We start from the raw sequence: 13263 nt of genomic DNA, 5'->3' as shown, positions 1-13263 counted from the left end.
AGCTTCTTTCTTTCTAATTTTCTTTATAAGCTCCTGACCATGAACTTGAGGAGAATAGGGCTCAGGTCTATCACGTTCACCACCTTGTCTCCCTAACAATTACCCTGTAGAAGGGACTCAGCAAATATTTATTTGAATGATAGGTGAATGATCACTGACTAATAGGAACACGGGTCAGTCTTTATCTCACGTGTTAAATGTCCATGGTCTCAGCCTGGCATGTCTCTCAGGAGGATCAGCCTTGTCTTCAAGCTATGGCAATGGGAAGGGGATTTTATGTTCTTCTTTGAGAAGAGAGACTTCCCGCTTGCAGTCTTCCTGATACAGATGTTCACTAAACAGCCCCATGCCACTTCCTTTGAAACTTCACAAAACACCCCTCCATCACCAGGGTATTTCTGGTTTAAATACTTTTTACCTAACTGACAATGCCTGTTAAGAATGTGTGCCTTTTAGGATATATTGACCTAAATTTCTTCTTCAAGGATTGTCTCAGCTAAAGATACAGACAAATGGGACTAAATCCACTTGTTTTTTACTTCCACGTCTAAGTTAAATTTTTTTGAACAGAGAGTTAGGCAATTTTAAATTTCTGCTTTTCTTTTTTTCTTTTTTTCATGTAAATTTATTTATTTTAATTGTAGGCTAATCACTTTACAATATTGTATTGTTTTTGCCATACATTGACATGAACCCACCATGGGTGTACATGTGTTCCCCATCCTGAACCCCCCTCCCACCTCCCTCCCCATCTTAAGGTAGTTGGAAGAAAATGCTTGATGGTGGTAGCATCCATTCATGTTACCAGCCAGTTAGCAAAGTGAAAAGCTGCACCATCCTCCTGCTTTCAAGTTCCTCTCCAAGTCTCTTAAATCCAGAGATGCAGCCATAATAGGAAATACAAAGGAAATGATTACAGATAATTTATTCTGTTCATTTATTCATTTAGTGGAAGGTTTTAGTCCCCAACCTAACTTTTACAGAGGTCATATCTCTTTTTTACATTGTAAGTAATAATAAAGAAAACGAGCTATTTACTTCCTACATATGTCTTATGGGTTTTGTATTATAAAATAACTTTTATTGCATTTTTTATTGTAGGCATAATACATGTTTATTGTTTAAAAACAGAGAATACACATAAGCAATAGGAAGAAAATATAGTACATAATCCCACCATACAAAGATAACTACTGTTAACATTTGCTGTGTATCTACTCCCATCCCTTTTATACGCTTTTATGATTTTCTTTTTTATAAAACTGTATACTACTCTTCATACTAATTTTTAAAATAAAAAACATATATTGTGGACATCTTTTGATGTCATTAGATACTGTCATAAAGCACTATTTTGATGGTTGCAAAATATGGATGGATCCCCATGAATGGATTAATTCATGTCCTTTGTTTTAATATTATTTTTGTTGGTAGATTGAAAAAGTCCTTCAGCAGGGAGAGATTGGAGACTGTGCAGAACCCTACATGGTTATCAAAGAAAGTGATGGTGGAAAGGTATGCTATTTTGACTGTTGCTAATTGGTAACATTTTAGAAGAAGCAGATATCTTTCAAAAGTCTTCCACAAAATAGTTAATGGAGTTTAGTCCATAATATGTCCCTATATGAAGCACTAATCAATTATATTAAAACAAAATAAGGAAGGGAAAATGATCAATGATGATAACTTTTTAAAGAAATAAATTGTTAAACTCAACAAAGTCCACATGTGATGATGTACACACCAGTGTCTAATTACAGAACTTGACCAGGACAAAGACACTTCCTGTTGCCTTGGTTCTGAGGCTCCAACTCAGTTGGTTAAGAGGGCCACAGACACCCCAAAACTGTACACTGCCAGAACTCTCTTAGCCTCATTACAGCATGGGCCACTGCCCTTTCTGGTATGACTATTTAAAAATTATCTGAGACTGCCATACATCAGAAATTTATTAGTACAACATAGGTATTGAGCCTATGAAAAGGACATCTCTTCTCAGTACCCATTTCCAAAAGTTTCTAATACAATTTTTAAAACATGGCCTTTTGGGAAATAAGACTTGCCTGACAGCATCCCTTCTCAGACAGTAAAGAATCCATCTGCAATGCAGGAGACCCAGATTCGATCCCTGGGTTGGGAAGATCCTCTGGGAAAGGGAATGGCTGCCCACTCCAGTATTCTTGCCTGGAGAATCCCATGAACAGAAAAGCCTGGCAGGTTATAGTTCATGGGGTTGCAAAGAGTTGGACATGACTGAGTGACTAACAATTTCACTTTGTTTTCACTTTCAATAGTATCCTACTGCAGACTCATAAGTAAGATTCAAGTTAAGATTTATTGAACTCAAGATACTTTTTTTAAATCTGAAATTAAAATGAATACCTTAAAGGTGTTGTCAACCTAATAAGGAAGTTGTGAGAAGCCCTTACAGATGTCTCTGGAATCTTCCAAGGCATCTTTGGAAAACAAGGCTGTCTTAAGGGCTTGAGAGGTGATGTACAGAACTTTTCATCCCCAGATTTCTTTATATGAATCCAATGTAGCTAACCCCTAAAAAAGGTACTTATTGATAAGCTGGTATAACAAGCCCAAGACTGTGGGGAGTTTTTTGTTGGTTTAGCTGAAAATGTATTCAATAGTTAATGCAGCCTTTCTTTACCTTTCTTTAAATTCCCCCTTTTCTATTATGTGTTTCATCAGTGGCACTTCTGGCCTCAGTTTGCCACTTTTCTGCCTATTCACTCTTTAATCAGTAGAATGGGGGTTTTGGAGATGGCTGTCAGATCCATGGCAGAGGCAGTTGACCTGATGCTAGTGTCTTACTGTCTGTTTCTGCTGTCTCTTTCATTTTCTGCTAGAGTAAAGACAAGATTGAAAAACTAAAACTTCAAGCTGAATCCTTCTGCCAACGTTTGGGGAAATACCGGATGCCCTTTGCTTGGGCTCCCATAAGCTTAGCAAGTTTCTTCAATGTCTCTACCCTGGACAGGGAGGTAACCGATGTGGAGTCCATGGTTGGTAAGCTTTTCAACTGTGTGTGAAGGGAAGGGCTCCCCAGTGTACCAGCCGTGAGGTCAGCTGCTGATTGGTGGGAGTAGGGGTGCAGTAAGGTGGGGGAGTGGGGAGGGAGAAGCAGGTGAATAGGATGAAACACAATCAGAACCGGAATACAAATGCTTGATTGGGCAGTGATCCCCAAGACAATTATCATTACTTTGTGGAATTGAAATATAGTAAGATTTTTGGTTGGAATTTTCTGTACAGTTAGACGCTTTAAAAAGTTAATTTACTTTTTAAAAGCAAATCCTTGAAAAAACAAGAAAATATAATAATACAGTCTATGGTGAGTTAAACAAAGGTACTGTAGTTGGCTCCTAAATATAAGAAGAGCAAGGGCTTCTAAAAGTACAACTGTTTTTTCAGTAAAATTTTAGTTCCTTAAAGTTTGTTTTACCAAAAGCAATGAAAAAAAAGTGGATGCCAAAATAATATTTAGTTACTGTTCTGATTCATTTAGCATATTTCTCTTTTTCATTACCTAACCCTTCATCTGAATTACGAGCTTCCTCAACAGTTTGGGTTTGGAACTATTGAAAAGGGTTACAGAGTTCTCAAGCATATCTCCCCTCACCTAGTGCAGAGTTCCTGCTTTTTAAAATGTCTTTGTATCTAGAAAATATTTATGTCTCCACTCACATTTTTGGGACATTTCTCGGGACATTTCTCATCCATCCCTTAGTGTTGCCACTTCCAAAATGTTGCCTTTAGCAGAGGAGTGGTGGGAAAGGGATTGTATTGCTGCTCTCCTGGAGTTATTCATGCATAATTACCAGTCAAACTCCTGGGTTATTTCAAAACAAGCTCTATTTTCATCCATCCTGATCATCACACCACAATATATGTAGGTTTTTTTTTTTTTAATGCCACTTTCTATGTAGACCCAGGTAGCCTTATTCAAAAGAGTTCTTCATAGAAAAGAACACCTTTCAACTAGATAGTTAAGGCACAGAGCTTGCTGGATCCTCAGTCATTTCCAAGCAAGGAGAAATTAACCTGACTACAGAGACTGATTCTTAAGAAGCAACCAAAGATGCCATGTGTAATCCTGAGCAGCGTGGCAAGTTTAGGGGGCTCAGTGGTAACAGGAAGCTCCAGTTCAGCATCATGACAAGAATTCAGGGTAAGAGAATGTGCAAAGACAGGGTTGGACCATTAGAGTTCTAGGCACTTTGACCATTCACAACAGAACCCCTGAGTTTTGGAGTGTAAAAGCAACAAGATCTTCACCCAAATCTCCAAAGTGGGTAAAAAGTACTCAAGCAGACTGTAAAAGAGTTCAGATTTGGGTGTGACTCCATTCTAATTGCCGTTGGGCAGGTCAGCCTAGGCAGAAACTCAGCTCTGCTGCCGGGCCCACACTGCAAGAGCAGAAGAAAGCTCAGATCCAGAATGTGCTTAGGCTTACATAGTGTGTTTGGGTCACAATCCCAAATGCCTTCAGGGGCATTGGAGTACACATGTCTCCCAATGGAATGTAAATATACTTATAAAACAGAACTAAAGACTGTTGACTAAATAAAGCTTATTATTTAGCCAGACTCTGTTCTGGCTGCAGTTCTGGACTCCAGCTACCCTGATCTCCACCTGGGAGGGCACTGCAGTAGCTCCTGGGCTCTCACTATGATCAGAGGAAGATTAGGGGCTGCACAGAGGAGGTAGGGGGGTAGGGTCTAAGAACCAGGACAAGGGGAGGGAAACTATTATTCAAAGCAAGAATGGCCATGTTCAGTGTTGTCATTCAGTGAGTGTCAACATACCTTAGATATGGTAAAGTTAATAACTGTTATGTATTCAAACAGGAAGGCAAACTTTTGAATGACAAGTGTTTTCCTTAAAGGGAAAGGCTCTGCGGGTGAGCGGAGAACTTTGTCCCAATCTCGAAGACTTTCTGAAAGAGCCTTCTCCTTGGAGGAAAATGGGGTTGGATCCAACTTCAAGACTTTAACCATTAACAGCTTTTTCAAGCAGGTATCTCTTCATGTTACAGTGTGTCTGGAATGGTCTCCCCATAATGGCATGAGGGCAGGAGCCCAAAGCAATAGTATATATAGTGACTAAGAGGATGAGTTACTCATCCTCACTAATTATCTACAAGACAGGGCTGATGGCACTTGCTTCTTGTGGCTGTTGGGGGTTGAGAGGACGAGACATGTAAAGTGCTTCCCAGAGTGCCTGGGATATAGCAAGTGCTAAGTGAATGTTAGCTCTTTTAATTAAGAGAAAGATCGGTTCCCATTAATACAAACTATCCTATTTGAACTGTCATGGTCAATTCATTTATTAGGCTATGAAAACAGTCTGGCTAAAATATCCATTTCCCTTTTGGTTCAGGGTTTCTTGGCCTGGAAGTTGTCCATCTCACCCCTTTTCCAAGTGCAGGCTTTCTCCACATGCCTACTTCCTCACTGAGTATGACCATTATAGATTATATTCTTTGTTAGCTCAGAAACTTTTGAGACTACTTAAAGGATGAAGAACTTCCTAGTGTCATCAAATTCATAGAGACAGAAAGTGGAACGACAGAAAGTAGAATGAGGGTGACTAGGGGGCTACAGGAAGGGGGAAATGGGGAGTTGTTTAATGGGGATAGAGTTTCAGTTTTGCAAACTCCAAGTATTCTGGAGATTGTTTGCACTCAAAAATGGTAAATTTTACGTGATATGTATTTTAGTACCCAAAACACAACTTGACTTATACTTAGTTTGACTCTGTTTTGGAAAATGTTCCGAAGCTCAAGCTGTTCTCTTGGGACATGTCAAGGGGTTATGTAAACAAGGGGTTATGTTAACTGAAGTGCAGAAGAAATACTGAGGTTTCTGCATGCCATGCCTCATGATGGAGCTCACAGGGAACTGAAAGGATTTCTATTGGGGGAATATTCACAACTGTGTTGCCTTGGGGGGCAAGGTACTTGGCATAACTAAGTCAGAGTTTTCTCATCTGTACTTAGGAATAGGACACACCTACCTACCTACCTTCCTTACTGGGCTGCTCTAAGGGTTAGCATGGAACTTGGGCACACATATCCCTTGGCAGCATGCCTGTCCCATGCAGGCATATGGAGGGTAGTGTTTATGTTTACCTTTCTTAGCCAAAACAAATGCGGAAAATATGAGGATATTTGATATATGAAAGACATGAGGGAAAAGATAGAAAGATGCTCTCTCCATCTTCAGATCTTTGAAGAAAGATATAAACTTACTCTGTTCTGTTCCATGGAGTAAACAAGTATCAGTGGGTTGAGTTATATGGGGAGGAGCTTTTGGCCTAGATCCTCGATGGTCCTCACAATTACAGTAAAAGACCGGTCCCCAGGAGGACTGAAGAGCCAGGGTGAGATGGGAGTGGTAGAGAAATAATATTTGACAAGAGGATGACTAATGGTTTCAGAGTTGCCTTATATCTATGAAAGACATGTTACAATAAAACTTAAAAATAAAAATTTTCTGAGAAATCCTTGGTCCCAACCCCAGGAGTCCGTGATGCATCTACACTAAGCCTGACTTCTCTCTTGGCAGGAAGGAGATCGCCTCAGTGATGAAGACTTATTCAAGTTTTTAGCTGACTACAAAAGATCTTCATCCCTACAGAGAAGAGTCAAGTCAATTCCAGGTGTGAATGGCTGTCTTTATCCTCTCTGATGCCAAAGCTATTTAGAACTAGGCACTTTATTCACGTAATGCTGCAGTTTTTTTGTCAAGTGAAATATAGGATTTTGCATTAGGAGTTAAGGTCTAGTTCCGGGGGGCAAATCTGTTAATGCTTTGTATTTTATTAAAGGGTTGTTTAATAAATAAATAAACATCATGCTTTATATTTGATTGCTCACTCAGAAAATCAGATAACTGTGTGAACAGAGAAGCCTCTTTTATCATATTGTATGGAACTCTTAGCATAAGAAAACAGTGAAGTGCCTTGGTGGAAGGTGAGGGTGTACCCTCCTTATTCTCAGCCTGACAGCCCCTGAGGCACTTCTGCAGCTCCCTGGGGGTACCAGGGAACCCACTGTGAAAATCACCAATTTTTAGTGCTTGTGATGAAGAGAAATTAGTGAATTATGCACTTATGGTGTGGTAGTTCTAGAAGGGACTTTAGAGATCCTCTAATGTTCTTACTCATTTTTACAATTTCTTGCTTTTTTAAGTTCTAGAAACCAAATCTCAAAAATCGTCATGACATGCTTTTTCTCAAACTATAGGAAATAATCTGAGCATGCCAAAATTCTCATACTTGTACAACTTATCCTAATTTTCATAAAAGAAATATAGTATAGCAGTCTTTCTTGATCCTTTGTATATGATGTCTTCACTAAGACAGACCTATTTTCTTCCCAAATTTAGGCTTGCTCAAACTGGAGATATCTCTGGCTCCAGAGACCATCAATTGCTGTCTGACTCCTGAAATGCTGCCAGTGAGGCCCTTTCCTGAAAACCGGGGACGCCCACACAAAGAGATACTGGAATTTCCAATCCGAGAAGTATATGTCCCTCATACTGTGTACAGGTAAGAATAAAGGCTCTTGGAAATCCACTGAACTACAATTTTGAGTCTTGTTTGGTAACACTTTCATCATTCTTTGATCTATTTTCCTACTTGCTAAGTTTTGGGGAAATGAAATATGATGCTTACAAAATTACAGATAATGGCTGGATCACTTTCTAAAGATGATTTATCTCAATTTTTTTTTTTCACAAGAAAATGTTAGTTCAGTCATAATTGAAATATAGAATTATAGTGGACATATTCCTTCTAGAAACAAACAAAAAAAATCCTCCTAAATTATTACCTTGGTTTTCTCATGGGCAGAAGGATATATTGGGGAAAGAGTAATGACTAAAAGAGTTCAGGTTATCTGAAAGACAGGTTTTTAGCTCAAGATCCGCTCTGTCAGTAGACTTTAGAGGAACGATAGACATGTTCTATATGGTAGCCACTAGCCACACGTGGCCATTCAGCTTTTGAAATGTACCCACTGCAGTGTAGGAACTAAAATTATCATTTTATTTAACTTTAATTAATTTGAATTCAAATTCAAGTAGCTACATGTGGCTAGTGGCTACCATATTGGATGGCATGGAGCTAAGGCAGTAAAGGTCCAAAAGGTTAGGTTGCTTCAGTTTCTCGGAGGTCTTTCACATGGGGGCTCAGAGGGAGCTTGTCAGCATCCATCTGCCAGAAGTATTGCTGCTCATATACTTTTATTTTGAGAAGATTTTTTTTAACAAAGAGAAGAATATTGTAATAAGTACATTTTCTCCACTAGATATGACATTTCGTAGTTTTGTGTGTTTTTGTTTCGTCATTGTTTTAAACTACTATATAGTGTTCCTTTCTGTAAAGAGGTCGTATTTTTATCTATTTCCTATTTTTGTATTGATATTTTTTTCAGTGTTGGGCTCTTGTAAACACTGTGCAGTGAGAATTGTTGTCTTTGTGTCTCTGTGCACGTATATGAAAACTTCCCTAATTATTGGATCACAGTAATATGTACTTTCAGTTTTATTTACCCTACCGCTTGTTTCCAAAGTTGTGTCAGTTAGCAGTCATGCCTGCAGTGTAAGAGAGTTCTGATTCCCAAGTCTTGCTCCTAGATAGATAAGCATTCCTGGGATGCAGTAGTTTCTGTTCTCCATTCCCTAGAGGGAGATGAGGATGTTTGCTTATGGATGCTGTGTGTATCTTTTTAGAAACCTGTCCTATAACTGGCAAACAGAATGCTCCTGCCATTGGAATGAACTTGCACCCAATGAATTCTATAGTTATTCAACTTCCCCTCAGCATTTAATCACCCCTGGGAGACATTTACAACTCTCTGTACTCCGTGCTGCAAACATTATCCTTAATTACATCACAGCAGGACTCGGAATGCATTAGTGCACCTACTGATTCAGAAATGTAGGAGTGCCGAGGAGGACAAGTCTGAACGGATTACTCTGGACCCAACTTGGCATCATGAGAAACAGACCCACAAGTGCAAAGTGAATATTCTTTAGCTATTCTGTGCACTGTGGAAATGCCAAAGCCACTCCATTAAAAACCAGGTCTCTGTTCAGGAGATAGAACACAATACATCTCTTTAGCTTTGGTCTTCTTTTGGCTCCCACACCACCATATTTTATATCTTGTTTAAGGAAGGAGAGTTTATGGTAAACTTGGCTCAGAATCTTACTATGTGAAAATGTTAAAGAACTGAGAGAGCATCTTGTCTGAATTTCTCATGCTGTTGTTAAATTTTTAGTGTTTCTTTAGTCTACATATGCTTTGTACTGGTTTTGATTAGGTTGGTCTTGACAGTAACCCCATCCTAGAATAATTCTTCCCTTTCTTCCATCACCACTCCCATTTCACAAAACAGAAATGAGAGACTCAAGTCAGATCTGAACCCAAGTCAAACTGGGAAGCTGACTCAGTTTACCCTTAGTGACCTCATCTCATTTTTGTTGAAACTGTAACCTCATGACTTTTCTGTCCCCTCCTCTTTAAATCAAAGTCTCCTTTCAGACAAAGGTCTCTAAACCTCTTTACATTATGATATCAGTAGCAGGTGTGGTCTAAAGTCTTACCTCTCCCAAGACTATTATTTCAGTTGGTGGTGGTCAATCAGTCGCTAAGTCGTGTCTGACTCTGACCCCATGGACTGCAGCACATCAGGCTTCCTTGTCTTTTGCTATCTCCCTGAGTTTGCTCAAATTCATATCCATTGTGTTGGTGATGCTGTCTAACCATCTCATCCTCTGCCGCCTCGTCTACTTTTGCCTTCAATCTTCCCCAGCATCAGGGTCTTTTTCAGTGAGTCAGCTCTTTGCATCAGGTGGTCAAAGTAATGGAACTTCAGCATCAGTCTATTCAGTGAATACTTGGGGTTGATTTCCTTTAGGATTGACTGGTTTGATCTTGAGGGCCAAGGGACTCTCAAGAGTCTTCTCCAGCACCACAATTCAAAAACATCAATTCTTTGACACTTGGCCTTCTTTATAGTCCAACTCTCACATCCATACATGACTATTGGAAAAACCATAGCTTTGACTATACAGACCTTAGTCAGCAAAGTGATGTCTCTGCTTTTAAATATGCTGTCTAGGTTTGTCATAGCTTTTCTTCCAAGGAGCAAGCGTCATTTAATTTCACGGCTGCAGTCACCATCCACTGTAATTTTGGAGCCCATGAAAATAAAATCTGTCACTGCTTCCACTTTTTCCTCTTCTATTTCCCATGAAGTGATGGGACGGAATGCCATGATCTTAGTTTTCTGAATGCTGAGTTTTAAGCCAGTTTTTTTTGCTCTCCTCTTTCACCTTCATCTAGAGGCCCTTTAGTTCCTCTTCGCTTTCTGCTGTTAGGATGTATCATCTGCATATATGAGGTTGTTGATATTTCTCCTGGCAATCTTGATTCTAGCTTGTGATTTAGGATGTATCATCTGCATATATGAGGTTGTTGATATTTCTCCTGGCAATCTTGATTCTAGCCTGTGATTCATCCACCTGGCATTTCACATGAGGTACTCTACATATAAGTTAAATAAGCAAGGTGACAATATATAGCCTTGTCATACTCCTTTCCCGATTTTGAACCAGTCAGTTGTTCCATGTAAGGTTCTGTGTAAGGTTCCATGTAAGCTTCGAACTGTTGCTTCCTGACCTGCATACAGGTTTGTTAGGAGACAGGTAAAGTGGTTTGGTATTCTTCTCTCTTTAAGAATTTTCCAAAATTATTTCAGTAGGGATGGCAATTCCTGTTTTTCTGGATGTTATCCAAGAGTATGGTAGGTAGGGTAGCTTTTCCTATTGATCTTGCTGTCGCCATGTCTGTAATTCCAGTTGTTTTTGTATCCCTTAAAGGAAATCAAATAAATGAAAATTCAAATTTACCAAGCAGATCAATTTGGGAATAATTCTTTGTTTGATAGTGGATTCACCTCATAAATTTGAAATATGGCTTCACATAAAAATTTGATCTACACTGGTAGAGAATATATATATGTATTGGACCAAGCAAGGAATGCCTACAGTGACAAAGCCAGGATTCAGCTTTCCAATTTGTGTACCTTTTGCATGAACTTCAGAGCCCCCTTGAGTGGGGGGGAGCTATTACATGGACGCATGGCAGGTGTCTGGCCTTAAGTGTGAGTTGTGGCTAGACTCACATTTTACAGGATTCTCAGGTGGTTAGGGTTTCTGCTTAATATCATATGAATAGAACTCAGGTTCTTTACCTCTCTTAAAGGAGTAGCTGCCATGGAGCCTCAAATAAAATTGGTCTGGGATAGACTGAGCTGCCTTCTTGCCCTCAGGCTCCCTGTCCTCCGACCTCTCTAAGTGCCTCTTTTAACAGCCCTGCCCCTCCAGGTACCCTCAGTCAGGGTCACAGTGTTGCCCGCTATGGGCGCCACCATTCACGCTGTATTCTCTGTGGCTGCTGCCCTGCTGCCCCTCTCTGATGCAGATTGCTTTGAGAAATAATCCATTGACAGACCAGTTATAAAAGAACTGGGCCCGGCTGTGGAAGCATCCCCATGAACCAAGGAGGGTTGATCACGCATAAAACAAACACTTGCTCTGAGGAAGAGATGAGCTTCTAGAGCCAAAAGTACCCATTCCAGGAATGGCCAGCATCTCCTAGACCAGGGGCTGGGGCTTCCGCAGTGCCATGGGCAACCTCTGTGGGTCAGACAAGCCTGTCCCGAAGCAGACCCTCACCAGAGCTTTTTCAAAAATCACAAAAAGGACAGTCATTCTGAAAGCAGAGCAGGAACAGCTGGAAAAATTAGGTTTATAAACAGGATTAGCCAACTCTGAGTTTGGCATTCTTTTCTCCATGCCCAGATTAAGAAAATACTGGTTGTTAGGCTAAGAACACGTCTGAAACCAACTCCTGGCTTATTTTCCATGTGGGCCAGCAGCTGGTAACGGGAGACGCCAGCTGCCTGCTGATGGGGGCAGGATAAAAACCCTGCGGCTTGAGGCCAAGGCCCCGCGAGGGCTTTAAGGGAGTTTTATCCTCTGGCTGTTACAGGGGTTTGTGGGGAGATCACAGGCGCTGAGGTTGTAATGAGCTTGTTAAGTTCCTTGCTGTCCCTGTAACTGGTGATTACATTAGAGAAATCCACATAAAGTGTGTTTTCATCTCTCATCCCAGCCCCCAAGAGCCTCTGAGGTCTTTTTATCCAATTATCAGACTCGCTGTGGAGGACTGTGCTTGCTGAGAACAAGCATATCAGTTAGAACATGATTTCTTTGATGGATAATTAGCTGTTTTCAGGCTGCCTCCTTTTTAGCTGAATATTCTCGGACTACAAGTCTGCATTCTCAAAGCTCGCCTGCTCTCTGGTCTAACAGGGAGGTGCCTCCCGAATCACAGTGGCATTCTGAGGAATGCTCCCAGGCTTGCATCCTACGGGGCAAAATAGAATGGCATAGGATAAATGTGCAAACTGGTCTTGAATGACGAACTAGAGTTAAAATTTAGTGAATAGCATTTCTAAGGAAAGGAAGAAATGAGAAGTAATTCTGGGTGAGGTATTTAGGAAGGAGTCAAGGAATGGATGATGGCATCCTTGAGAGGAACTTCATTTTGTCCAATCTGAGCCCAGTTGTGTCTCTGTCCGGAGTGGATCTTTTCAGTCTTGGGGGTGGGGGGCAGAAGGGTAATGTGCCTTAGAGTTAGTTTGTAGAGCTTTATAGAAATGCAGGTGTCCAGCCCTACCTGGAGACTCCCATCCAGGAGGTCTGGGGAAGGCCTTAAGGGTGTAACCCCTTCTTTGAGAATCAACGCCTCTCCTCCCTCCCTTTCATGGTCACTCTTAATGAATTCTTCTGCTTCTTGGAGCCATCCAGAGGCCCCCAGTGAATCAAATCACTGGGAACTGAGGGAGGGCTCCTTGCAACTTAATCCTCCTGACCTTGAAAGCATGTGCCTGGACCCCAGGTAGATGGCTTTGGCAAAGAGCAAGTACCTCTCTGTAAGGAATTTGCAACACCCAGAAAACCTCTCCCTGTGAGGACAGTTTTTTTTTATGGTTTAATGCTCCTCATATGCTGTAAGTATTCCAAGGTTATTGCTAATCAGTGATTCATAGTTTTATGATGTGATTGACCCTGTCTAAATCACCATCAAAACAATGCCTTACTTAAATAACTATTCCAGATAATAACTCCCCATCCTTATTTGTTTCTTTAGTTGTTTGAATTTTACCTTGGAATA

At 40.5% G+C, this 13263-nt stretch overlaps 1 protein-coding gene across 5 annotated transcripts in view; it reads left to right on the top strand.

Annotated features, from left to right (window-relative positions):
• Nucleotides 1–13263, top strand: part of DOCK8 (dedicator of cytokinesis 8) — a 233481-nt gene that overhangs the window by 108345 nt on the left and 111873 nt on the right. For all 5 annotated transcript variants that reach the window (XM_086415413.1, XM_086415417.1, XM_086415415.1 and 2 more), the window contains 5 exons: nucleotides 1435–1515; nucleotides 2859–3018; nucleotides 4898–5028; nucleotides 6579–6672; nucleotides 7401–7563. In XM_086415413.1, the coding sequence (XP_086271539.1) occupies nucleotides 1435–1515; nucleotides 2859–3018; nucleotides 4898–5028; nucleotides 6579–6672; nucleotides 7401–7563 (629 nt within the window). The remainder of the gene's footprint in view (nucleotides 1–1434; nucleotides 1516–2858; nucleotides 3019–4897; nucleotides 5029–6578; nucleotides 6673–7400; nucleotides 7564–13263) is intronic.

Source organism: Bos grunniens, chromosome 8 (genome assembly GCF_055505025.1).
Source record: "Bos grunniens cultivar Pamir isolate PY7600 chromosome 8, Bosgru_T2T1.0, whole genome shotgun sequence".
NCBI lineage: Eukaryota > Metazoa > Chordata > Mammalia > Artiodactyla > Bovidae > Bos > Bos grunniens.
This window is presented reverse-complemented; position numbering and strand designations above follow the sequence as displayed.